Raw genomic sequence first — 27278 nt, forward strand, 5'->3', positions numbered from 1 at the left:
AGCTGTGGTGTGGGGCTGTGGGCGCTGCAGGCTCCCTGCTTCCACCCCTCGTTCCTCCTTGACGGCCACACAGACATGGAGTTCCTGGAGGTGCTGACAGAGCACCTGGACCGAGTGCTGCTGGTGCGCGGCGGGGGCCGGGAGGTCATCACCATCTACTCCTGAAACACGTCGCCAGAGAGGTTTGTCTGCACCCCGAGAGCCCCACCACCCCGCACCGCGCTCCTGGAGGGAGGAGAGAAGCCCGACGGCAGCCGGTGTGCAGAACCTTCACCTGCCTTCAGCCGTGCCCCTGACCTCTCCATTCGAACTGCAGCACCAGATCTTCCGGGAGCATCCAGCACCTGAGCAGCTGTTCCTCATTGCAACGTCACAGCACTGCTGTCTTTGTTTATATATAAATATATACAGTGTTCTGCGGACTGAGCATCAGAGCCCAGCGCTGCCCCCGCAGCCCCCGGCCGGGCAGGAGCCCACTGCATCCCGATGGGCCCCAGACCCCACTGCCGCCCCACAGAGCTTGGCTGGGCACCGCTGCCTGATGCTCGCACCCCACAGAGGTGCTGGGAGAAGAGAGAGGCCACCAGCATGCTTTCCTCGCCAGATGCTCCTCTCCCCACCTCCGGCAGCACCCGATGGCCCTGGGAAGGACCGTGCTGGGCCTGGACAGACCCAACCACCCATCCGGAGGCCGTGTGCCATGCTCACCGAGAGGCAGCTGTGATGGTTTGGAGGGGGTGAGGGTGGGGGGCAGCCGAGTGGGTCGGGATGCTGGAGAGCAGCGGTGCCACTGCAGCGTGAGCCCTGGCTGAGTTGGATGGGGCTGTGTGTCCCCTTCCTGCCGGCCCCAGCCCCCTCTGTGCAGGTGTTGCTCTGTGTTAGTGGTCACTGCCTGGAGCTGTGGTGCCTGGAGCAGAGCAGAGGTCCCACCAGTGTGGGGTGTCAGCTCGAGCCACCCCGGGGCTGTGGGACTGTGGATGCTGCTAACCCCAGGCATCGCCAGCTCTGGGCCTGGCACAGAAGCTCCATGGCCATGCTGGGGGCAATGGGGGCTGTATGGACCCCACCTTGGCCAGCCGCCGGTCCCAGTAGCCCCATACCCCGCTGTGCACTGGGGCTTTATCCCTGGGCTCAGGCACAGGTGCTGCCACGGGGTCCAGAACGCTCAGCTCTGCAGGTGGTTCTCAGTGTATGCAACGTGTCCGACCACCCCCGGCCCCACTGCAGCACCTGTGCCGAGCCCTGTGATGCGGGATGGCAGCAGGGACCCCTCTGCCCTATTTCTGGGCAGCGCCCGCCCCGTCCTGGTCCCCAAATCCCACCATGGCCCCAGAGCTGCCCCTCAAACAGCCCTGGGCCCGGCAGCAGTCGCAGGGCTGCCCCCCATCCCCATCCCCACAGCGATTCTCATCCAGAGAAACTGAGGAGCTCTCAACAAATGTGAACGGTTCCAGGAACCGCGCAGGAAGCGGCGCCGAGGGCAGCCCGGCCCCGGCCCCATGTACATAGTGTACATAATACAGTACGTGTATTTTTAAAGTGATCATATTTATGTGAATAGAACCAGATGAAGTCTATATATAGAGATCTATATCTATACCGAGAGATGCAGGGCTCTGCTAGCACCGGGCTGTGGGGACGGAGGTGTGACGGCCGCCCCTGCACAGGGCCCAGGGAAGGGCCATGTCAGGGGCTCGTGCTCTTCTCAATTCAGCTTCTTAAAAGTTTTCAGGGAAAAGAAATGACGGACTTTTCTGAACTCGTTTCACAGCAGATTTGAGCTTCCACTCCAAGTGCAGCCTGCTAAGAGTTGCCCTCTCCTGGCAGCGCTGTCTGCTCTGTGCCCCGTGCACAGTGCTGCTCCACTGCCCTTGCACAGAACAGCTCCGTCCCCTCTTCCTCTGCAGAGCTCCTCTACTCCTCCAGTTCCAGGCCAAAGCTTTATGAGGCTGCTTAGATAGCAAAGAAGTGGTTTGTGGGCTTTTATTTGGGCTTTTCTTGGCTTGCTTTCTTTTCGTTGGAGTTTCTTTTTTTTGGCTTTAAGACTCCTTGGACACACTCCCGGACCAAACCCAAGCCCCAGCTGCACCCTGTGCCTGCCCGTACCCTGCTCCTACACCTGCACTGCTCCCAAAGTGCCTCCTTGTCTCCAGCAGCAGCCCCCGCCGCAGGCAGCGCTCATGGCAGCTCAGCAATCTGCTCAGGTGCACTGGGGCTGTCGCAGAGCGCTGCGATGGATGGACAGATGATAGATGGCAGAGACAGCCAGCAGAGCAGCCCCGTGTGCCCCGTCGGGTTTAGCTCAGGGCTCAGTTCTGCCCCTGCCCCACCACACACAGCTCTGTGCTGTTTGCAGCCTCCCACAATGGTGTGAAGCACTCGGGCAAGGAGGAGGTGTGTGCACCCACCTGCCGCTCATTGCACCGCGCTGTGCTCGGCCTGCAATGCTTCCAGCTGCTCCCTGCCTCTGCACAAGGTGCTTTGCTCCATGCAATCTCCCTCTGCCCTCAGCCCAGCTTTGCCCTGCAGCCTCAACCCGCTCCTATATGGAGCAGATAGCAGCGAGAACCTGACCTCAGCACCAGGGTAAAACCCTTCCTTGTGCAGCAGGGGTTGAATTCTCTGCTGCACAGGTGTGAAGCCAGGCCGAGGCACGCTGCTCTGCGGGCAGGTGGGCTCCATCGCTTCCAGCAGCACCAAACTGTGCCGTGGTGACTCCACGGCCCCGGCTCCTGCAGGGAGCAGAAAGGCAAAAAAGCATCTCCCCGTCCTCACCGTGCAGCAGGAGCAGGGCACAGCTGTGGGCACAGCGCCCTGCCAGGCGGCGCCGTGCAGCAGGACAGGCGCTGGCTTCCCTGGTGAGATCGCTCTCGCCTTTGGTCTGGAGAGGGCCAGTTGTAGCAGACAGCACTGCATGTTAGTTTACAAACCCAGCCCTGCACGTTTGGCCTCTGTGAGTGTTCGGTTCCCCAAGGAGCATCCTCCCGCCGGTCGCTGTTGGTGAAGGCCGTGTCCTCCTGCAGCACAAACACGAGCTCCCGGCTGCTCCATGTGCAGCAGCTTCAGCTCTGGGGGGTCCCACACCCCCAGGCTGTGGGTGGGAGCACAGGGAGGGGTTGGGGGGTGGTCAGGCCCCTCTCAGGACTGCAGGTGGGAAAGGCAGATGGAGCGGCAGGTTACAGGTTGCTGGTTACACCACTTTCCGTGCTACATGTGCAATATATTTGTTATGAATGTTATCGCCGGGTCAGTTCATCCAATAATCTTTTAATCACCGTAGCTTAGATGTTCCGCGTCCATCCAAGTGACTTTTATTCAAGTGCAATACTTCAATAGACACGTAGTGACCGAGTACGCTTCGTTTTAGAACTATCTGTGTGCAGAGCAATGCAATTCAGTTTAGAACCTTGTAAATAAAGCAGGTCGCAAGCAAACAAAAAGAGGAGAAAAACAAACAAACAAACAACAGCAACAGAAAAAAAAATCGAACAAAAAGAGAAAAAAACCAAAAACAACAAAAAAAAGGCTTAGGTTTGCATTTAATTTCTGTGACCGTTTCAGTATCGTGCTTTAGGCCGCCTCAGTGCAGACCCCGTGTTCTCTGTGCCGATATTAATGGAGGAGTGGCTCCTCAGCTGTTGAATGCTCCCTGTTAATGCTTTACTGCTTTACCTGTATTCATTTTTCTAGACTCCTGTCTGCACAAAATGCAATAAATGATTTTATTACACCCTTCACTACTCGCATGGGAAGCTCTCATTAGCTCGCAGGGCCTTACCGTGCGCTTGGCCTCCTGTTTCACTATCGCGGCTCTGAGCGCTGGCTGCAGCCCAGTGCATCCATGAAGATGCTGAAGAGTGTCAGCCTTAAAACAGAGCCTGGTGGTCCCCAGCAGGGGCTGCCAGCCTGATGAGACCCTCTGAGCTCAGCATGTCCTGCATACAACCAGACAAGTGCTTTCTGTCCAGCAGAAGCACTACAAAAAGCTTTGCTAAGATATATCCATCACCTACAGTGTGATTTTGTCCCACTGCAGCTCACTGAATCTTGTGAGCACCTCAACAAACTGCACCTAAGAACATTAAAACCAAAGTGTTTTTTTAAGACCAAAATAGTCCCAGATGAGGGCACAGAAAGGTTTGCACACTTTCCCCCTTGCATCCAGCACCAGGCAAGGCCTGAAGCACTTAACCTGGAAGAGAGTAACAGCAAGCACAGCAAAATAAGCAGAGCAGAGCAGCAGCCCAGCAGCACTCAGACTGCTCTAAGCACATAAATCAAATGCAACACAACGTTTTTCCTGCCTTTTTATTAAAAAGTAACGTCCTTTCGTTAACAGCACAGAGAGAAAAAAATGCTACAACACAAACCACCTTGGACAAGAACATCCTCTGCTCCAAGAACGTTGCTTTCTCAGCATCCTTTGGTTCTGCAGGAAACCTACAGACCCCAGGAAGGCTGTGCAAGAAGGACCGCGTGGTTCGAGAAGTTCTGTGTTCTGGTATCAAAGCATGTTACTGGTTAAAAACACGGTGAACTATCACTGCCTGACCCACTCCACTGCCCACTGCAGCTACCAAAGTGTTGGCAGGACACATGGAATTCTAGTATTGCATGTTGGCGCTGCCTCCCACCTGAGATGGACAAAACACCAACCAAGGTGAAGCTTTGGAGAGCAGACGGTGACCACCTGGGAAGTGGCTGCAGACAGGACCAGCAGCACAACAGCGTGGCTGTGGCTGAGCTGCTGGGCAGTGTAACCAGCTGTCCCAAAGCAATATTATAAGGAAAGGAAAGGAAATTAGTACATGAAATTTAATAGACTGATCTCAAAATGGGCTACTTGGGTGCAGGGCTGATTTTGTTCAGTCAATAGACCGTTTAAGATCTCTGCCTTGGCTGGAAGATCTCCCGTTTCAGATCCACCATCGCAGGCAGAACAAAACTGTCAGCTCCCACATGCCAGGCAGGGTGAAGTGCTTTTGCCAGCCTCGCTGTGCCAGGACAGGACAGCCCAGCTGCAGGACTACACAGTGCTGTCCTGGCTTACAGAACAGCAGTCAGCCACGTCAGTTCAGTTCTTAGTGCTACCACTGCATTTCCCTCTGAAACCAGCTTACATGGCATTTAAAGGAAAAGAAATAAAAGAAACAAAGAAATGCAAATAAGTGCCCGTTCCAAACGCCTGCAGCTCCAGGAAGGCCCAGTCAGGGTGCTGCTCTTTTCAGTCCTGCATCATTTTCCCCAAAATGGGCCAGAAACTAAACTAAGACCAGAATGCACCACAACATGAAGGTGCACCCATGGACAGGAGAGAGGAATATGTAGGGCTGTCATTGTAGCAACTCCTGGGCTTGGACAGAACAAGTGAATGCCCAAAGTGGCTCTCCGCATATCCTGCCACTGAGAAAACAGAAGAGACTTCTCCAAACACTGCTATCCAGACCAAGGTGAGGAAGGGCAGCACTAGTAACACTCAGCAGCAATGCCACTGGGAGTACACTCTCAACAAAGTGGAGAGGACATGCATATCCAGGGGCATTTGTCCCACGTCAAGGACAGGAGACTCTTTAAACAGCTAGAAATATGGAATGACAAAGGGTAGGGGAAAGGGTTTGACAGCTCAGCTTTAATAGTGTCGCTGGTAGGAACCCATAGGTTGCTGGGTAGAGGACCCTGCTCGCCCCTGGGCCACTGTCTGACTCACTAGGTGGGAGAGTGCAGGACCACTCTGGATAAGGGTGTCCAAGGCTTTCTGTACACTGGGGTTGTCAAAGTTGATACCAGACGATACCGGCCTTTGGGCAGGTACATTGCCAGGCGCAGGGAGACGATTCTGGTGCTGACCATAAAGTGACTGAGCTGGTGGAGGAGCTCCAGGTCTTGGACCTGCATTTCTTGAAGGGCCTTGGAGAGAAGGAATCTGTGTGTTTGGAGTTTGCAATCTCTGCTGAGCCTGGTTTAAATTTCCAGCACTCATTGGTGCTGATCGGGCCTGATTGCTGGTCATGTTAGTGAAGTTCTGGCTCGGAGTGCCACCCGACGTGCCCACGGTGGGTGCAGAACTGCTGTTTGCCACAGCTGCTGCCGCCCCGCTGTTGAAGAGACTGAGGATTTTTGCCTGGAGCTCCTGCTGGGGATTAGCAGAGGATGCCGGAACAGAAGGAGCAGAAACCAGAGGCTGTGAACCCTGATGAGTCTGAGAGCTTGGAAGGTTGGATTGACTGCCCAGAGATGGTGTTGAAGGTGCTCCCAGAGATGGTCTCGACATGGGTGCTGGGAAAGAAAAGAAAGGGAGTTAAAGCTCCATAGATGATGTCCTTGAAGAGGCACCTAAAGGAAACTAGAACTACCAAGGACACAGGAAATAGCCACCCTCTAATCAGAAATGCTGCACAGCTCTGGGGAACCCAAACCACTGGACAGAACTGTTGCCTTTTGCATAGCTGCCAAACCAGTCAGGGAGCACTGCGGTTTCCCTGAGAGAATCCCATATAAAACTTCTGTCACATGAAAGATCAGAATAGTCTCAGGACTCCTGGAGACACATCCGCCTCCATAACAAAAGGCACGCTGTAAGAATGTTACAAGAACAGGACTCCTCTGTAACCCCAGTGTTGATGTCCTGTCCCAGACCAGAGAACCCACAAAACCATACAACGACTAGTGTCATTCAGGGCTGAGATACTTACCCTGCAGAGAATCAGTGTTCCCCCTCAGTAACCTTTCCTTCCGGTCTCTCAAGTAATTAATTACTTTATCAGTCTCCTCAGCCGTTAAATAGCGATTGTCTGCCAGAAGGTTCAAGAGAGTCTGAATGCCCGGAGGGTGGGGGTGGCCCCCTCTGGCCCCCTCCTCCACGGCGGGCGGGCGCTCTCTCTCCTGCAGAACAGCCTCATCTGCCATCTTGGCAGCCTGCCGGGCGATCTCCTCACGCTCCTTCTCCCGTGACTCTGTTTTGTAGCGCTCATAATTCCTGGCCACCAGCACCATGGCGTCAGCTTGGGGCATGTTGCGGTGCTCTGCACAAGGAAAAGAAACACTGTAAGTAAAACAAAGCAGTGTTAGCTGGAGGTGCCTTCCCTCACTCACACCAGCGTATCTCATTCAGCAGGCAGGCACCTCCAGGGATTGTAAGCACAGATGCGGGAAGCTCCCTTGGCACACAGCAAGAGTTCCATTTCCTAAGCCAACAAAAGTCTCACTGCTACCACCCAGCAAGGCCAACCCTTCCTTCTGCACCTGAGGGCTCTGAGAAGGTTTAGTACCAGCCTAGAAAGGCCCTTCATGCTTCTCATCCAAATAAAAAGAGAAACAGCTCCCTCTACCTTTCACACAAATTCTCTGTGCTCTGAGATGAGACACTTCCAGCCGTTCAACTGGATGAACCTTCGGACAGGCTCCAGAACTGCACTCTCAAGGCACATCTCCAGTTCCCAGAGCAGCACAGTCAGAGCGATATGTTATCAAGTTCAAGTGCAGCACATTTAATCCCTAGCAAAGATCTAAGCATGAATCAATTGCCAGAGTTCTTACCAGATGTGATACACTGCTCGCTCCACTGAAGGAGAAACTTTGGCAGGGAAACAGATGCTGAACTAAAGGAGTCACGGACTAAAACAAAAGGCTGTAGAAAGCCCACTGAAAGCGTGCTTGAGCTGCATGTCTGCTGGAATTGAGAGAAACACCACACTGCAGCTGCAACAGATGTTAAAAGAAACTGGGCTTCTTCAATCAGTAAGCAAACAAAAAGCAATGAGCGTGCATTCAAGTGTTCTCTACCACAAGATGAATCCAACAAAAACTACTTGAAAATACAATAAAGAAGAAGAGGCCTTTGAAAGCTTCACTGAAGCCAAAAATCTACCTCTGTGAACAATGCATAAACAGGTTTATGAGCATAGCAAATCACTGGCTCTCCTGCACAACCCTCTGACAAGATTCTCGCATGGCAGAAATTAAACAGTCCTTTTGACGAGGGTCAAATAAGGTATTATAGAATTTCACAAAGAATAACATTCACGTTTATGTCATGCCATCGAGTCATTAATAGATCAGTAAGTCACAGCACAGAAGGAGAATTAGTAGAGGATAATTCTTCTATAGTGGTACTTAGTGCAGTTCAGAGTGACCACAAGCCCATGCAATCTACTAAGACCTCAGTACCTTGTGGGGTGCCAAACATGATGTTAACAGTGCAAGAACGGTGAACTTGATGCTGCTGAGTGATGACAATGGCAAAAGGAGATCCTCCTCTGCTCACATCATCCAGGGCTTGTGTCAGTGACATCTCTGTGTTGAGGAAGATCAGGTCCACCACCATGCCCAGGTCCCGCACCTTCCGCCCCACTGACTCCGCATACTCCCTACCACAAAGCAAAGTCAGCAGAGTTTAACAAGTCAGAAATATACAGAAACAAACCCTTGCACATTCATGGGCTGCATCTCAAATTCATTTTTCCCTGCTTCACTCATCCTCACTACTTTTCAATATACTCATTTGTAGACAGACATCAGACCAGTGCCATCACTACAGCACTCCCTGCACTGTACCAGGTGCAGGAATAACCCCTTGTTCCCAGCACAGGGCTGGCTCTCCAAACCACAGACATGCCAGCATTTTTTACACAAGTCTATCTGACTCCTAAAACTGCTTTCAGCCCTCACATTGCAAAAGCAAGCTTACGTTTCTACTGGCACAGCCTGCATTTTTATTTCTACATTAACAATTTCACAATTTAATGCAGTAAAAAGGTTTGAGAGTTCAGACTGCTGCATGAGAATTTCCTTGTTAATTATATATGTACTTTTGATAACATTCATGACTGCTGTCACCAGCGATTTTATATGTCTTGCACATTGTATTGGTAGTATTGAGTGGTATCTGACTTAGTAATCTAGATCAGATAACCACTGACTGAATGGAGTTAAAACAGTCAAATTTTAGCTCCTTTCAGTCCAACAGGAGCTCTGAAATGGACAATCTTGTGACTCCACATCAACAACACCTCTGTGCTATCTACAGATTGGCACATGTTAATGAGTTCTGTCATTCATGGGCTGCTATAGCTTATCATGACAGTAGGGTTATATGAAGAGTATGTAAAGTTTTGGGAGAAGATGTGCCATTAGCTAACAAGAAGAGAAGGTAAGTAAAGTGCAAGATATAACGATATTTCTCCTCCTCTTCAACCACTCAGCCTTCCCAGAACAGCAAAAGAAAACCACACAAAAATGAGGTTTACTGAAGGCTCTAAAGTCACTCTTCTCAAAGGAATCTGTAAGAGCTCCAAGGCATGACTAAGCTTAACTCCATCATCTACCACCACTCAACAACAAAAGTGGTCATAACTACTTTCTTACTTTGTCTGTTTGTTCACCACTATCACAGAACAATCCACAGGTCTCTCAGCATCAAAACGCCTCTTGATTTCCTCATAGTACTGACGGTACAGCTCCTCTCGGCGGCGTTCCTCTCGCTTCAGACGGTCTGAAACTGGGCCACAGAAAGACAGAACAAACAATGCACTTTGGATCTGCTCGGAGCAGTGAGGTGCACACAGCTGTGCTCAGTCTCCAAGCCACCTAGTGGCACAGAAGGCAACGTGCTGTGGATATATCCGTCTTTAGCACTGCAGACATATACACCCTCCCAGAGGAGAATGTGGATCTGCCCATTAAGACATCAGTCCCCCAGGTACTAACCTTCTGAATTCCCTGGTGCTCTGTCAAAATGCTCTTTGTAACGGTCATAGTAAGAGTCGTCCTTCCGCCGATAGTAATCATCCATGCGGAGGTAACGGTCGTAAGGCTCATCTCGCCTGCAACATCGACAGAAGCAGCAATGGTTCCCATGCTCCAATGTAATCTCAGGCAAAGACTTTTGTCAGTGTATCACATGCAAACCTTCCTCAAATTTCACTTCTGAGACACCCAGCTGTTTCCCTTAAGACACAAACAACCCTCAACCAGAGCGATTTTCCTACATTGAAGAAAACTCAAACTGATCACTCAAACTGATATAACCACAAGGTAAGAATGCCATAAAACCATGTGGGCAAATAGCATCCTGAGGTATTACCTGTACATAGGGTCCCGAGGGTCTCTCATATCCCGTGGATCCCTCATGTCCCGTGGATCCCTCATGTCTCTTGGATTCCTCATGTCCCGTGGATCCCTATATCGATCATACAGCGGCTCCCGTGGGTCACGAAACTCTCTGGTATCACGAGGGTCCCGCAGGTCCCTTGGATCTCTGATATCCCGGGGGTCGCGAAGGTCTCGCAGGTCCCGGGGGTCTCTGTGGTCTCTGGCATCACGAAAGTCTCTGGCTCGAATGTCTCGAGTGTCTCTGGAATCTCGCCCGTTTCTACCATCCCTGCCATCTCTGGGGTCTCTCCGTGGGCTCCCCCGAAGAGGGGAGCGATCGCGTCTGTTATCACGGCCATCCCCATAGGTATAAGGCTCTCTGAGGAAAACACCAGGGAAACTCTGTTAGACCACTGATAATGCAGCTTACCCCCAGATCTCTTACCTGAGATACCAAAACGAACCTTCTCTCAGTAACCAAATCCTCCCTCCAATCCCATAACAAGAACTGCCCCAAAACACATTTCTCAAAGCAAACACGTTTGGAGAAGAAGTTTCTTAATGACAACATTTATCTCAGTTAAACGACTCCAAGAAAGCTCCCTACTGGAGCATCACTAAAACTGTACAACACCTGTGGAAGGAGTGAACAGGCACTTCTGAAACCACCGTTTCAAGGCCTCTGGCCTCCAAGGTCAGCTATGGATCATCTATCAGACGTGTACTTGCAAATTCCTTGAGAAAAATGTAAGGTGCTGCATCCTACTACCCAGAAACATGGAACAGCTAGAAGCATTCAAAGGATCCGTTAAATTCACAAGTCACCGCCAGCAGAACACCTGAAATCATTTGTTACTGGCATGTGATTCAAAAAGAGCTGGCTGGGAGCAATGACACAGAGGCTCATGTTGTGGTTGGTTCTGTGCTGTGAGCAGAAACAATGAGCTAACGATGTGTCCCAACAGGGAACGGGCAGATGCTGTAGAAATTCAGTCTTATGATGCCCCATGTTAAAAGGGTATCAAACCCAACCAACAGCACATTACCATCGAGAGCAGGATTCTCTGTCACATCTGAATGATCCACCTCATTCAGACTTTGTACCACGTCATCTTCAGAGGAGAGAGCGATGTTCCAGGCTTCATCTTTTCCACAGGGGTAGGTTTTTCTCCAGGCCATAATTTGTTTTCCAAAGAAAACACAACTTTTACTGTAGCCTAAACCAAACCTAATAAAATCTTGCAAAGAAACTACTAAGATTCACGTGCTTGAAATGTTCTTTCCCCATGATACTGGCAACCATAGGGAAAGGGGGAAAAAAAAAAGCATGTTCAAGTCTGTTTTGTAAATAGAAAGTCTTCTATCAGACTCATCTAGTTCATGAAAGATAAACAGAACGTAAATCCACTTCCACTACAGTGTATTGTCTTTGTAGCCAGTTGGAGAAGACAGCAGGAGCAACAAGTCAGATGCACTCACACTTCAGTATGAGGTAGAGCAGACAGTGAGAAGGATGTGCAGAGCCAAGTGCAGACGTTGGTGGCTTATACACCCAGCTGCTGTGGGAGGTACAAAGGATTGTTGTGGTTCTGTATTTCATACACAAAACAAATACTGGGACACACTACCATAATGCCGCCGAAAGCACATACAGCTTTTTCCCCTTATAGAAACACTGTGCTCATTAAGAAGCAAGTGCATTCTCCTTCACTCTCGGGCACACAAAGCCGCTTTTTGTTTGAGATCTGTACAAAACCACAGCCCACAGGAGATGCTTGTTGCCTTCCCCTACCCCCTCCTCCCCCATCCTGCAATGAGTGACAGCAGAAGCTCAGGGAAAACATGGGGATTTGCTCCGATGGATACTGAGTATCTGACCTTTCTGTAGTTGCAAGACTATGTAGCAAAACAGCCAGATGCAGAGTAATTGTTTTGCAATATGACATTTATTCCATCTGGGGCAGGGGTGACCAGAAGAGGCCACGTTATCTGCAGAGACAAAGATTCACAACGAACAGTGCACAACTGCAGCGTAACTACAGACGTGGCAGTGGGTTGGGTCCCTCTGCTTTCTGACCTGCTGCCAGCAGAGGCATGAAGGCACAGCAGCCTCCTGCCTCCACCACTGCAGCCCAACTCCTGCAGTGCCCACACCGCTGCCTAGGCCTGTGGCAGGGCTCATATCCCCACACCCCAGCAGCTGCTGTTTACACACCTGCAGCGTGGTCCAGAGTCCGGTCTCTGCTGCCTTGCTCACAACTCAATGCCTGCATCCTTATCATTGTCCAAGCCTCTGCTGCTGCTTGGAACCAAGTGCCAGCAGTATGGGAGGGCCATGGCATCCACAGCACCAGCTTAGTCCTGTGGCAATGCACCTACGTCTTTGGCAGCCATGGTGGCGGTCCAGTCCCAGTGCTCATGTGCCTTCAGTGCTCCTTAGGGGCACAGACTCGTGTGTGTGCAGGATCACACAGATCCCAATGCCCACAGCACTGGTGCCAGCCACATGTCCTCTGCAACACAGCCCGAGGTCCAACAGCTGTGGCATTGGCACCTACTTCTCAAACTTGCACCACTACCTGGGCACCTCTGTCATCACACGCTGCAGCATCACCAAGGCCAAGCACCTTTGGCATTCTTGGGGTTTTCATGCAACTACCAAGCACATCCAGCAGTGCCCAGGCCCATGGCTTGCTGCATCCATAACTTAACACCTGGCCTCGTGCATGAAGCTTTTCCTGGGCCTGCTGTCCATGCTCTTGGCCCTGTGCAGGAGAAATGCAGCATGTACAAAATATCAAGGAGTGCAGATGCTCTGAGTTTTGGTGGTAGATGTTTTGCCAGTCACACTTTCTTCCCCATTTGTTGCTGCTTTTTCTTTTTTTCCCCAGTCAGGTCAAGGGAGTAGAACACACTGGGCACGTGAGAGCTTGATTGTTTTCAAATCCAGATGTGACACTCCTTTGGGTGCAAAGCTTTATACTATAACTGGAGAAAATGCACACCTTATACCAAATGGTGACCAGAGCATGTCTTCAAGCACTCCCTGGCAGTGCTACCGAAAGGAAAAGGAGGTCTTCATCCACATGCCTGTGACTTCATATGCAGAGGGTGTGCGTGAGCTGTGTTCCCATGCAGGGGTAGGAAGCCAGAGGCAGCAGGTAGAAGCGCCCCTATGGGTGTAACTGCAGAGACCAGGGCTGGCTCTGCACTGACAATGAAGTACACACACAGCTGGTCAGTGTAATACAGAGACACGTACACTGCCTTGCGCTTCACCTGCATGCACTTCTCCAGTCTCATTTCAATACTGGAAGCCTTTGGTAACAGAAGAGGCAAGATCCTGTCGTTCTCTTCATTGAGAAGACCACAGCCCCTCAGCCATCTCTACATGGCACATACACGTGCCTCACATCCTGAAGCTTGAGTCAGGAGTAAATACCAAGTTCTTCCTCACAAGTCTCTTACGACCTGTGCTGCAAAACGTAACACTTAGCTGTAGTGACAGCAGCAAGCATGAGGTTTCCCTCGTGCCTCCTGAGGTGTCAGCGCCAGAAGGGCTCTTAGAGGTGGAGCAGCCACATCCCAATTGTCTCACTCGAGTGCTTCCATTTGAGTGGGGAGGTTGCAGTAGGGAAGAGAGACAGACATTTAGCACAGGCAGCTGGGCTCGTGCCCCAGAAGCCTGACCTTCCTAGCATAACTCACTGCTTCCAGGTACTTTACCTTCGTGCCGGACTGGACCTTGATGAAGCCTTATTCATATTTCTTCTGTCCGCTGCTTTATTAATATCTGTAAAGAATAATCAACCCATCTGTTCAATGCTATGGAACAAAAAAAAGATCATCAGCACAATTCAAATGAAAGCAACTTAAGCTTAACAACATCCAGATGGTGCAAGAAAATTCATTCAGCAGAGAGACATTGTCACTTTGAGAGTTTTCTTTTATTAAGTTTAGGTAGTACAATGCAATGAAATTTTCATGGATTTCTCTGATTTCAAAATAGGGCGGACAGCTCAGGTGAATGTCTAACGCTTTATGTTCAGGTCTACATCCAGACTCTTCATTCCATAAGAGGACCTCTTTCTTCTGCAGTCTATGAGCGAACAGATTACAACTCATGGACTCTAGGAGAAAAAGCAGAGTCTGAAGACCTCTGAGAAAGGAAGCTAGTGCCCAACAGTCTTAAACTCACAGCCAGAGCTGCTCAACAGAGCATGCTGCCACCCTTGTAGGTAGTAATGCAAGGGCTCTCAAATGGCACATGCAACTGCCTCCTGAGGGACTGCTGCAGTGTGACATTGCACAGCGTCCTGCAGGAGGAAGCAGGATGCAGGGAGCCTGAAGCACGAGCTCCTCATGAAGTCAACACGGTGCACTCAGAGCACCACTGTTACTGTGATGCAGAGAGAAGCAACAGATCAGAAGCTTGAAAACTGGTTGGATTCTGAGGATCTCCATGAAAAATGCCATGAAGGGAAATACAAAAGAGAGCTGAAGAAACAGCGTTCTGTCCTTAAACCAAACTGAACCAGTGGGAGCCAATATCACCACAATGAAGAAACAGCCCTCTGTAACAGCTGAGAAGATGGAATAATATACTAGAGGGGGGCAGGGACAAACAGAAATGATTCCAAGTGTATCTTCAGAGAACTTTTGAAAGAAGAAAGCAAACCTAGATCCTTACAATTACAACTGTAAATTAGGTTTGTATTGTGGTTTTAAACTTCTCTGACTTGCAAGAACTTAAAACTAACGACATTTTCCATACAGTGCCTCATAGGCAGACTGAGTTTTAACTCTGGCTGCAACTTCCCAAACTATCCTTCAGTACTTCCAAGAGGGGTCACTTCATTTTTATTTTCTCTGCTTGTTCTCATTGGAATGGCAGAGGTACAAACACCATCAGAACGCCGGGCACACACAGCAGGACAGCACTCACAGGGCTGGAAGCACAACAGGCTGCCACCACAACCTGAACAGTCACATACCCCCACACAGCTCTATTCAATGGAAAAACACTTTCAAGCACTTATGGATCTTTCAGCATAATCCAACAAGAGAAATTCTCTCAAAGCCTTTCACTTGGTGCTATCAGCCACCATAACTAACAGTTACACTGCATTCATAAAGTCACTATCTTCCTTGCATTTATTTTTCACTTAACATTTGACTTTAGGATAAAGTATTCTTGTACTTAAGCAAGACACTACCTGCATTTTCAGTTTAAGGTTTTTATTTTTCTGTTTAAAAACCATTGAACCCTACTGTGATTTTTCACACCCGATACCAGAAATAATTCCTTTTTAATTTGGAAGATATTTAGATCTGGACAAAGTATTTTCACAGGAGACAAAAACACCTCTGACAGGGATCCTTCCCTTACACAAAGTGATTTAATAACATTTTATTTTGTGCCAACAGCATTTACAGATTAAGAACTTGAACTCTGACAAAACTTCTGAGGGGAAAAAAGGGAAAAATCTTCCATCTTGCAGGAGCTGGAGGTGTCAGAGCTGCTGCCATCCTACAGCACAGCCCTCTGAACAAACACAGGTTCTTCAACTGCACTCCTAGCTCAAGTCAAGCTGTGCATTGACCTAGAGTTCATCATTTGGCAAAGCAACCAATTCTGACCAAAGAATCTACACAGCACAGAAATCAAAGATCCAATAAATTAGTCCAATTATCGTTTATTTTGCAGTTAGAAAAAACCTCTTTATTTCCATTTATGGACTCATCATATCTACATCTATTAGACCACAACTCGTTTATCCCCAGGTCTGCCTGGAACACAGATCACATCACCCTGAGCCTCTCCCTAGGGCACGTTCTTCACACCTTCAGACTCTTCTGATGCTTCTCCAATCTAGCGCTTTCCCTCTGAACAAGGCGGACCAGAACACAGCCTTCCAGCAGCAAAATCCCCCATGTACCAACCCCCTCCCAAATCCCAGACCTCAGTGGTAGAGGGAAGGATGACAAAGGCACTCTTGCTGGGTGCAGATCTTCACATTTGCCTTTATTAAAAGCTCAGTTCTGCCTACATTCAGCTTAGGAAGAAGTCCACATCATTTCACCATCAGTGACTCAATCTCCATTATTTTATTCCCTCTTTTAAACCATGAAAATGTGTTTTCTTTCCAAGTCACTTACAAAAACACAGCATGGCCAGGAACCAGCCCTTCCAGAACACTACTCAAAACACTGAGCAATTTCTTCCGTGCTGCACCAAAATTCATTTCAACTCCATTTAATGCTACGTTGCTTTTAATTGCGCTAGCTTCTTAATCAAACCAAACATCTTACAAAAGTACTTTACATCAACACTGCTACTATTACCCAGCAAACTCGCAGTACAGGAATATGAGTTTGACAGGACTTACTTGGATTGGGGCCATTCTCTCACTTGGCACTCAGTAAGAAGGGATCACACCCCACTTACTGCTGGAGCTGCTGCCAGGCTGGGTATCCTCAGCACTCCATCAGGGCCCAGAACTACCCCAAATAGCCAAAGCTTGGAGGAAAACATCAAGAGCTTCAAGAGGTTTTTGTTTCACTGAATCTCAGATGTCAGATTTCATCTTTTTGGAGGACTAGTTTTAATAGCTGCCATTTTAAATCTCTTTTTAAGCTTACTACTGAAGTGGAAACTGTATGAAAAACACCCAACTCTTCAAAAAGAGCACAAAGAAACATTAAGTGCAGACTGGGTGTTCTTTCCTAAGACTATCTCCAAATAATTACATATCAGCATTTGAGACTTGCAGCTGTTCCTGTAACAACTTTTGGACAGGACAGCACCAGCTCTGATGCCTCCCTGCAGCTTTCTCCCCTCCCTGTCCATTGGTCACCACCTCCACCTTAAGCCTTGTGCTGGTTACTTCCTATTTACTGCTCCTTTCATTCCTCCCTGCATCAAACAGTTTTTCTTTAAGTTATCATGGAAATGACGTTTCTCTTGCATTTAACAGATCGGGCTCAGGCTTCCAACTATTCATTTCTGTTTCAGTTTGTTCCCAGCAGATTTAGAAGAGTTATTTTCATCTTTCTGAAAAGGCCTTTTTAAAGCACCTTGTATTTAATGGGGCTACTCAGATTATTCCCCACATGCAAGAAAATCCAGGTTCAGTGTGTTTATCTAACAGGCCACTGAATTGTGACCAGTTCCTCTGGATCCATCAAGATGCAGCCCAGTAATGGCTTATGAACCAATTTTAGTGCTAAACAGGTGAAGTTCCAACCAACACTTCCCAGGGCTCACATGTTGATCAGTGATGGATCCATTCATATGCTAACACAACAAATTCAGAGCAGGACCCAGGGAGCAAGAGAAAACGCTATAGACGAACCACACAGCACTTAACAGCAAATAACTCAGAAAGAAAATACATACCCGCTAAAAGTGACTTTAGACTAATGCCAGGCAAGTTTCACATCATGATCTTTCCAGAGAGCTTTTGAAGCAAAGCACTCTCTCTAGCAGAACACATGCTAAGGTAGGAGAGCAGGGATCAGTTTTCCTTACCTAATCTATACCCTTTATAAAGGCGGCCCTTCTCACCGTCCAGAGCGGCCTGGACATCTTCTAGACGGTCATACTGCACGAACCCATAGCCATGGTACATGCTGAGGGCTGGAAAAGTTAACAGCAGGGCAAGACCAGTTACAAGAACAGGACAGCAAGGATCCCACACCCAGGCCTCACATCACCCCAGCAGTTGGAACAAGCAAAGGGGCTCTGCCTAGAAAAGTCTAGGCAGGTTCTATGGGAAATCCAAATCTACCAGCATCAAAACACAGAGCTTAAGGACTCTGAGATTTATTTCTTAAACAGTTCCACAAAAACTGATCGACTTCCTTCTGACAAGGCAGTGACCAAAAATATCAGCCCACAAAGTGACCAAGACTTGATTAAGAGACAACGCAGTCACTTGAAAGAGCAGATTTGCTTGATATAACATCGCACCGCAGCCCCCAAAGATAAAGCATGCTGGTATATACGCATTGGGTTTCAGCTGTACTCTAAGAATTACTTTCAGATAACAGATAAAGTTATCATTAAAAGGTCACTTTTGAGGGGAAGCATTAGTCACTCGTCTCATCAGCAGCAAGCAGCATTTGACAAGCACGACAGTTATAGTTCTGACTGAATTCCCAGCCACGAAGAGCCATAAGATAAAATACTAACCCCTGATTTTGCCATATTTTGAAAATATCTCTTCCATTTCTTCCCGAGTCATGTGGTCTGTGGGCAAATTGCCGATAAAAAGTCTTCTCTCTAAATCCTGAGGTTTGGTGCTGTTAGTGAAGTCGCTCTGTTTGATGCTATTGCTCTTGCGTCCTCGGGCCATTTTGCTTTCGTTCCAAATCCAACTCTTCGCAAAAAAGAGAAATGGCCACGCATATCATTTCAATCCACGACATTCAAATTAAAACTGGAACAAGATTAAACTTAACAGCTTTGCAGACTAGAAGCCAACCGGGGCTGTTTGACGCAAGCTTCGCTCCAGAGAAAACTTAACACAACTGACACAGAAGGTGGACAAAGAACGTGCACTGCAGCGTCTGGGGTGAGCTGTCTGTAATACAGAGAGGTAGGAAGCCTAATCTACTTCATGGATGTGTTTTAGTGTTTTATCTGCGAGCTAAAATAGAATTAAAACTCATTTCTCACTGAAGAACACGCAGCTTTCCGATACACCCATCGTCTTATCTTTTTCTTCTGTTCACTGGTAAGAAGTGCTGAGGTTTAAGCGGTATGTTAATAAGCAGAAAGGAAACGCTCATCTCAACATCGCACAACAGGATCCAATTATTTCTCGATGGGCTTTAAATGAGATGTCACAGGGTACTTTTAAACGTGCTTAAGTGACCACACTTGGATCCCTTTCCCATAGGGGACAGCAGTTTCTTATTCATTCTGCTATTGAGCAGCCCCACCACCACAGCACACCACACCACCTCCCACTGCAGGCGGGTCCACAGCTGGGAACATCAGCAGCCCTACAGGCAGCAGCAGCATTCAGCAACAGCAACAGCTCCAGCATAACACTGGGAAGGAAACAAACCCACCCACAACACCCAGTAGCCCAAACAAAGGAGCCCCCCCTTCCCCAGGACTCACCATTAAAAGGTGAACCTGCAAGGTTGAAAACTATCTGAAGAGTGCAGTGCAATCCCTTCCATTGCAGAAATACAGGACAGGGAGGAACTCAAGTTAAAAACATAAAGTACTGTGAAGTTGAGTAAATCAATAGAGACTTGTGGTATCTGTCATGAGATGCCTCCAACCAACACAGCCCCTAATGACAACCTGCGTTCACTGCAATCTGAAAGCATCACCTACATAAATGCACCACACACCTAAGAGCATCAGATGGTTCCACAAGAGTATTTCTACCACACTCAGCATGAGAAATGAGCATGTTCAGGATTACAGACATACCATTTTGATTATGGGTTTGGTTTTTTTTTATTTTAAAAGAGCGTTAGATTTACATTGGTATCACTTGTCCTCCTTCCCACAACCAGGAAGGCACAGATCATCACTTAGTGCAAGGCTTTGTTTCAATATGAACTGAGCTTCTAGAACAGGAAGGGAACAGAAACACCCAACAAACCAATAGGAAACGTGGGTGCTGACACACCTTATTCACTCCAGTCCTCCTGTAGGTTTGCTTCCCTGCTACACACACACACAGCTTTACCCACTCCATCCAGAGCAGCAGCCCCCACCCCATTTCCCTTTACACAGGCATTAGGTCTGGTCCTACAGGGATAGAAACCAAACGCTCTGCAGGGTCAGAACAGAACCTGAGCACTGCAGGGCAGGACGTGGGACACAGCAGCCAGGTGGGCACCTGGACGTTTATTATACCCAGGATGGGCTCAAGGCCCTGTCAGCAGTTCGGGCCGTGCTCAGACACACACAGCGCCCCATTTGCCATGGGCACGTTTTCCTTCCTGCATACAAACCCTCAATACTCCCGTTCTTTTCCTACAGGTGGGGGTGGCGTTGGGATGGAACCCCGGTATCAATGCTCTGCCTGGATACTCACTGCCCCGCCCCGAGCACCGACCGGGGCCAACCCCGCTGTGCAGGGCCCGCCCGGAGATAGAGGTGTTAGCGGGCCTGAACGTCCCTCACTCCATACAGACAAACCGCGGCTCAGCCCCGCACCACCGAACCCATAAACCCCCACCGGCTGCAAACGGGCGGCGCCCGGAACCCGAACCGCCCCGCGAGGCTCCGAGCCGCACGGCCCGGCCCTTCCCAGCGGCCGCGGGGTCCCTCCATTGCCCTCCATTGCCGCCCGCCGCCTCCTTCGGCCCCGGGAAGGGCGGAGCTCCGCGTTCCGCTCCTCCCTCCTCGCGTTCCGCCGCGCACTTACCGCCGTGCCGGGCCCGCTCCGCCTCAGGCCGCCGCCCGCCAGGACAAAGGCGCCAACCGCCGCTGTCGCACGGCGCCGCCGCAAAGCGCGGACGTGAGAGCGGCCGGAAGGGAGGGCGCTCAGTCGCGCTTTACGGCACGGCGCGACGCGCTGACGTAACGCGAGCCGCCATGGCTGCCAGAGAGGGAGGCTGAGCTCCCGGCATGCCAGGCTGCCGCAATGCACCATGGGATTTGTAGTCCGGCGGGGCGCGGCCGCGGGGTGGCGCTGTCCGAGTAATGGCGGCATTGCTGCTGGGTATGACAGCATTGCTGCTGGGTAATGACAGCATTGCTGCTGGGTATGACAGCATTGCTGCTGGGTTATGACAGCATTGCTGCTGGGTCATGGCAGCATTGCTGCTGGGTATGACAGCATTGCTGCTGGGTTATGACAGCATTGCTGCTGGGGAATGACAGCATTGCTGCTGGGTTATGACAGCATTGCTGCTGGGAATGGCAGCATTGCTGCTGGGTATGACAGCATTGCTGCTGGGTTATGACAGCATTGCTGCTGGGTTATGACAGCATTGCTGCTGGGTCATGGCAGCATTGCTGCTGGGGAATGACAGCATTGCTGCTGGGGAATGACAGCATTGCTGCTGGGTAATGACAGCATTGCTGCTGGGGAATGACAGCATTGCTGCTGGGTTATGACAGCATTGCTGCTGGGAATGGCAGCATTGCTGCTGGGTATGACAGCATTGCTGCTGGGTATGACAGCATTGCTGCTGGGTATGACAGCATTGCTGCTGGGGAATGACTGTATTGCTGCTGGGTTATGGCAGCATGGCGGCAATGCAGAGCACATGGCTGCAGCCCAGCATAGGGCTCTGGAGGGATGCAGGTCCTGCAGGATGCAGCTGGGGCTGGGGACGGAGCGAGGCCTTGCTGTGGAGCCGGACACCCGCAGCACCGGGAGCTGCACCGTTCCTGCGGTGGTGCCCATTGGGATGATGGCAGCACCATAACGTTGTGCTGGAGGCTGGGCAGTGTGACTGCATGATGTGCTGGGATGGCACGGACTGTGTAAGTCCCCCCGCAGCACACACTGCACCCTGCACGTCTGTGTATGGGGAAGTGTCTGACGGGGACGGGATGGGAAGTTCCACGGGGATTGCTGTGGGATGCAGGGCAGGCAGCCCGGCTGTGTGCAGCCTCAGGACCCTGCTGTGCTTCTGCCTCTTCCCGTATTGAGCTGATGTGATTCTGGGAACTCTAAGCAGATGCCGGAGCCCATGGGGAGCACGGAAGGGCCCTGTGGACTTTTTAAAAGTGAAGTGAAACCTCGCACTTCTGCCTGAGGAAGGAGCTGTCGGGGCCAGATCAAACATCTCCTCTGCTTCCCAGGGCAGATTCCTGCCTGCGGCCGCTCCTCCTTCACCCAGGAAGCAGCCGGTTACACGCTGACATCCAGCCGTAGCTCGGCCGGGCCGGTCGCACCGTGCGGGGGAGCTGCGGGCACAGCCCCGGCCCCGCACGGCTCTCGGTTACGCTCTGAAGCTCGGGAAAGTCCCGGGGCGGCGGGTGCTGCCGGTGGGGACTTTGTCTCGGGACGTTCAGCCCGGTGACTGCAGGATGGGCGGCCCCTGCGGCCCCTTCCTGGGCGGAAACGGGTCGAGGCGTTAATATCGGCTGCCCGGCTCCGCACGGCTCGGTTCGATTCGGGTCGGGTCGGATGGGCGCGGCTCGGGCCATGGGCCGGCTCGTGCTGGGGCTGCTGTGCGCGCTGCTCCTGAACGTAAGTGCGGCGTCCCGCGGGGCTGGGAGCGGGGCCGGGCCGGGGCTGCAACGCTGCGCTCCGTGATCACGGCCCGCAACGGGACCGGGATGCGGCGATGCTTTGCGGGGTGGGGGGGGGAGCGCCCGGCGCCGTCGGGCCGCTGAGCTCCGGTCCCGGGGCCGCCGTCCAGCGCTGTGCCGGGAAGGGCTCGGGGAGCCCCTGGCTGGGTGCCCGGAGCACGGTTCCCACTCCCGGGCGTTGAGCTTCGTCGTTTCTCGTTCTCGTGGCTGAGATTCCCCCAGCAGGGGCTCGGCGGTCCCTGCCCTTCCAGCTCCATGTGCCTCCCCTTGTCCCACAGTCCCCATCGCTGGCGTTTGGGGCGCAGCTGTGGATTTGAGGTGCGGAGAGGGCGACGTGGTCCCTGTCAGCAGCAATCGCAGCCTGTGTCGAGGCAAAGCATGGGGCAGGCATGGGGCGTGTTGTCCCTGCTGGAGGGCTGAGCTCTGTTATGGGGTCTTGTGGGTTCGATGCAAGGCCGGGCCCTGGGGAAAGCAGGGGCAGGGTGGGGTGTCTGAGCTCACTTTTGGTTCCCCTTCCTGCCTGAAGTCACAGACACATGGTGGTGGGGGGGTCAGTTCCCCTGTACAGGCATCCCAAGCTAGTGCCCCTTCACACCAGGACTGCCCACAGGACCGTGCTGGGGCTGACCAAGAGAAGACGCAGCAGTCTGTGTGGGTTTGATGCTCCTGCCCAGGAGGCACAGCTGGCACCGCTCCCCCTGCCCAGCACTGCTGCACTGGTGGTGCTGGCAGTCACCCAAAGTGAAGAGCAATCACCACCCAGTAGGAAACCTGGGAAAGCACAGGGCCGCCCTACAGGAGCCACTGCCATCCCACTTCAAAGAGAGAGCTGGCAGTGCCAGGCAGCGCAGGCAGATCTGCTGCGGTCTGTGGTTAGCCCAGGCATGGGAAATGTGGTGCAAGGAAAACCTCACCTTGGGGCACGACTCAGAGGATGTGCAGCTGTGCAGGAGTGTGGCAGAGCAGCATCTCTTCATGGGTCTCATCTCTTCCAGTGTGGGCAGCCTGGTGATGCTGTGAATTGCTCTGACAAGCAGTACGAGCACAAGGGGAGATGCTGCAACCGATGCCAGCCAGGTACAGAAATGCCTTCTCCTCCCTGAGGTCCTGTACCGTGGCTGCTGGGGCTGCATTTGGCAATTGAACATCATGCCACAGTGGCCTCAACAGCTACAGCCCCTGGTGCTCCCACGTCCTGCTGTCAGATCTGCTGCCTGTGGGGGAAAGCTCCCTTTTCCCCCCTCACCAGCCCGTCTTGCAGGAAAGAAGTTGGTCTCTGAATGCAACGACATGGAAAACTCTGTCTGCACACCCTGTGAGAATGGACACTACCAGCAGGGCTGGACTAAGGAGAGGCACTGCACGCCCCATGACATCTGTGAGGACAGTAAGTGCTCCATGTATCCAGCGTGTGGGGCTGCAGGGGCTGCACTCCATCCAGGCTCACTCTCACTTTGTCCCCACTCCCTTTGACAGATGCTGGCCTCATCGTGAAGAGACATGGAAACACAACACACAACACCGTGTGCCAGTGCCGGGCTGGCATGCACTGCTCTGATGCCAGCTGCCAGACCTGCGTGGAGAATGAGCCCTGCAAGCAGGGCTTTGGCTTTGTGGCAGGTGAGACCCAGCCACCCCTATCCCTGCCATGGGCCCCATGTGTTGGCGGCATCAACCTCAGGTGCTCCCAGAGATGGAGGCTTCCTCTGCATGGGGCCCTACCAGAGCTTTGTGAGGGCTGCATTGCAACCTCCACTCCCTTCCAGCCATGGCCGAAGCCCAGATGACCTCACCGTGTGAGCCCTGTGCAGAAGGCACCTTCTCCAATGTATCTTCTAAAACCGAGCCGTGCCACCTCTGGACAAGGTCAGTGTCAGCCACTCCCCACGCTCCATCCCTGTTCCTCTCTGCACATTCCCTGCTGTCACCTCTCGTGGCACTGGGACGAGGCACTGGGACGGCCTGTGCAGGGCAGGAGTGAGGGCAGCAGGGTGCAGTGAGACCCAGGTTGCTGAGCTGGTGGCAGTTGTTGTGGTGTTCCCCTCAGTTCATGGACTGCCAGACCCCGGGGGGGTTTCCAGGCCCAGCTCACTCCTGTCTGTAAAAAGTGGCTGAAAAGTTCCTCATGTTCCCTGGTAGAAATGTGAGCGTTACCTCTGGACTGTATTAGTCTCACCTCAGCTGCCAGCCATTGGATTTCACTTTGCTCCTATCTATGGCCAGAAATTACCTCCCCACTGAGCCACTTTGTGGCATGCTATCGAGCCATCTCTGAGCTGTTCTGCAGCAGCTGAAGTGCCCCAGCCCCAGTATCCGCCTCCTGTGCCTCAACCCAAGGCACATGCCCACCTCTTTCAGTTCCAATGGCTTCTGACAGGGCCTTGGCATCTCCATCCCCATCCCACCCCAGGAGCCCCATTGCTGTGCCCTGACCATGAGCTCCCAGGGCCCAGGGGCTGCTAACTGCAGCTCTTGGCTCCCAGCCCCATGGCTGTGGGATTCCCACTATGATGACACAGTCTCATTCTTTGCCTGCAGCTGTGAGGAAAAGGGGCTCGTGGTGAAAGTGAAAGGGACGAACACTTCAGATGTGATCTGTGGTAAGTGCTCCATACCCTGCCTGGTGCTGAGCTGGGATGGGCTGGAGTTCTGTGCAGCCCACTGAGTCCCCATCCCCTGGCAGAGTCGAGCCGGCGCTCATCGCTGTCAGTGCTGATCCCCATCACAGCTGCTGTTGTCACCTGCCTGGTGGGCATCTGCATCTACTGCCTGGTGCACACAGGTGAGGAGCCAAGTGGGGAAGGCAGCAGCAGTTCTACCAGAAACGGGGAGGCCCTTCAGGGGGTGTCACTGTGGCACCCAGCCCTTCCAGCTCCGAGCTCAGAGCTTGTTGCAGGGCTGGGGGCCAGGCAGGGCAGGACCTGCTCCAACAGCGGCCTTCTCTCCTTTCCCTGCAGACCTCAGGCGCCGTGGGCCGAAACAGGTGAGTTGGTTCCAGCCGTGGGTTGGGGTCCCTACCGGCATGGTAGGGATGTGTGGGCTGCAGAACGGGGGCTATCTTAGGGCTGTTCAATGGGGACAGGGCCACCAGGAACCCACACAGGGAACCCACATGGGGTGAGGCTCCTGTGCTGCAGTGGGAGTGAGTGCAGGAGGATCCCATGGAGGGATGCGGCTGCGGGCAGGGGCTGTGACTGCTGCTCCTGGCCCTGACCTCCTGCCCGCACACAGACTGAGGCCGAGATGCCCAGAGAGCTGGAGATGCAGCAGCCCGAGGAGGTGGACTTCCCGGTGCAGGAGACTCTGCTGGGAGGGCAGCCCGTGACACAGGAGGACGGCAAGGAGAGCCGCATCGCAGAGCAGGAGCAGCTGTGACAGCGTGGGAGCTGCCCTCCATAGGAGCAGCGGGCAGGGACAGCGCTGATCCCCCTGCGTTGGGGTGGGAGGTGAGCACAGGGCCCGGCCGCCAGCACAGCGACCGACGTAGCGCCCAGCGGGGCGCCGTGCAGGGGCCGACCCGAAGCGCAGCTCTGCCCGGGGGAGCCCCGGTGGCCCCACACGCAGCCGCCACGGCGGGACCCGTCGGCTCGGTGTCAGGGCACGGCAGTGCAGGCCCGGCGCGGCCGGGATACGTGGGAGACAACAAACAAACCCATCCCGGTCCCCGACCCACGCGTGTCCGCAGCGCGGCTCTGCGCGGGGCGGTGCGTGGCCGTCCCGGGGCCAGGAGGGGGCGCTGCGGGGCCGCCGGCGGCTCGAAGCGGGTGGAGCGCTCCCGCACAGCCCCGCACCGGCAGCGGAGGGTCACGGCCCGGTGCGGGCGCTCAGCCGGGATCCCAAGGCCGGTATCCCGTAGCGAGCAGCAGGCGGAGGGTCTGCGGGGGGCGGCCCGGCTCAGCACCGCTCCCCTCGGCCGCCCCCGGCCCCGCACCGTCGCCCCCGCAGCCCCACGTACCGCACGCAGCCCCCACCGCGGTGCTGCCGGCTGCTGACATTTGCGCGGTTATTGCTCCGCTCCGAGCTGTACCATCGCCGTTACAATGGGAACAATTACACTCAATTATTCTCCACCACACCGTTGACAAAAAAGATGGCATTTAAACTTTAATTATTCTCTGGGTGTGCGTGAGCAGCATGGCCTGCGGCACGGGCGGCCCCTCCCCGCTGCTCCGTCTGCTCCAAACGGGGACCCCGGGGTCGTGCTCCCACCGGGGAGGGATGGAAGGAACCCAGCACCCACCCTGAGCCCGGCGGGGGCTGCAGGGAGCGGTGTGAGCCCACCACCCACCATCCACACACCATGTGGCATCAGGAAGGCAGTAAATCCCAGAGCCTGGAGCAGCTGCAACTCGGAGCAGCTTTTTCCATAAAGGCAGAGGCACGTTATTTAAGGCTGCTCTTAAAACCTAATGTTAGGTTTAATAAGGGAGATAAAAGCATGCCAGCAGCTGTCCTGCATGGGGCTGCGCGCTGCCTGCAGTGCTGGTGGATGGGCCCTGTGTTCTGTTGGCACAGCCCCACCAATACCAACCTTGGGGATGCAGTGACCCCACTCCTGGTGGCACTGCCAGCAGAGGGCTGGCACCGTGTGGGCACAGAGCCCTCAGATCCAAATAGAGTTTTTGGCCCCAAACAGCCTCCCCAGCTGTGTCCCCCCCCCATGCTGACCTCTCCCCACCTGGCCCCACACTCAGGGCGTGTGCCATCTCATTAGCTTGTCTGTCCCCCAAAGTGAGAAGGGAGAGAGCGTGAGACCTAATTGAATGTAACTAATTATTCACTCCGCAAACGCTGTTTAAATGGGATTGTGAGGGACAAAATTACTCATTCTGAAAAGGGGAGAGAAAGAGAGAAAGACAGAGAGAAAACAAATAGAGGCGGGTGCTGGAGCTGCAGCTCCCTCTCTCCCCAGAATACCAATTACCGGATGAAGTGATTGTATAAATCTTTA

General features: G+C 52.5%; 3 protein-coding genes across 7 annotated transcripts in view; 2 read left to right on the forward strand and 1 right to left on the reverse strand.

The window, feature by feature from the left end:
- SLC12A5 (solute carrier family 12 member 5) overlaps positions 1-3737 on the forward strand; it is a 25827-nt gene extending 22090 nt beyond the window's left edge. For 2 of the 3 annotated variants that reach the window (XM_085520526.1, XM_015881906.3), the window contains exon 26: positions 74-3737. In XM_085520526.1, coding sequence (XP_085376652.1) covers positions 74-165 — 92 coding nt within the window. In that variant the 3' untranslated portion in view covers positions 166-3737. The remainder of the gene's footprint in view (positions 1-73) is intronic. The other variant, XM_015881905.3, reaches the window with a different exon arrangement.
- On the reverse strand, positions 3234-20568 carry NCOA5 (nuclear receptor coactivator 5). 3 transcript variants are annotated; one of them, XM_015881908.2, is made up of 10 exons: positions 20487-20568; positions 18284-18470; positions 17621-17728; positions 13816-13882; positions 10082-10468; positions 9706-9821; positions 9364-9496; positions 8167-8366; positions 6693-7022; positions 3234-6276 (listed from the first exon to the last, which is right to left on the reverse strand). In XM_015881908.2, exons 2-10 carry the CDS (start codon positions 18444-18446, stop codon positions 5630-5632), a joined length of 2151 nt encoding a protein of 716 aa, XP_015737394.1. In that variant the 5' UTR covers positions 18447-18470; positions 20487-20568; the 3' UTR covers positions 3234-5629. The 3 variants fall into 3 exon arrangements, with proteins under 3 accessions (XP_015737394.1, XP_015737395.1, XP_085376654.1); XM_015881909.3 differs by lacking the exons at positions 17621-17728; positions 18284-18470; XM_085520528.1 differs by lacking the exons at positions 13816-13882; positions 17621-17728; positions 18284-18470.
- Positions 20569-22036: 1468 nt separating this feature from the next.
- On the forward strand, positions 22037-26435 carry CD40 (CD40 molecule). Its single transcript, XM_015881983.3, has 9 exons — positions 22037-22265; positions 23323-23404; positions 23589-23714; positions 23804-23947; positions 24094-24193; positions 24866-24927; positions 25011-25109; positions 25285-25310; positions 25559-26435. The coding sequence occupies exons 1-9, from the start codon at positions 22203-22205 to the stop codon at positions 25700-25702; spliced, it is 846 nt and encodes a 281-aa protein (XP_015737469.2). The 5' UTR covers positions 22037-22202; the 3' UTR covers positions 25703-26435.
- The last annotated feature ends 843 nt before the right edge of the window (positions 26436-27278 follow it).

Source organism: Coturnix japonica, chromosome 19, assembly GCF_054131305.1.
Source record: "Coturnix japonica strain WE chromosome 19, WE-NBRP24, whole genome shotgun sequence".
NCBI classification, from domain to species: domain Eukaryota; kingdom Metazoa; phylum Chordata; class Aves; order Galliformes; family Phasianidae; genus Coturnix; species Coturnix japonica.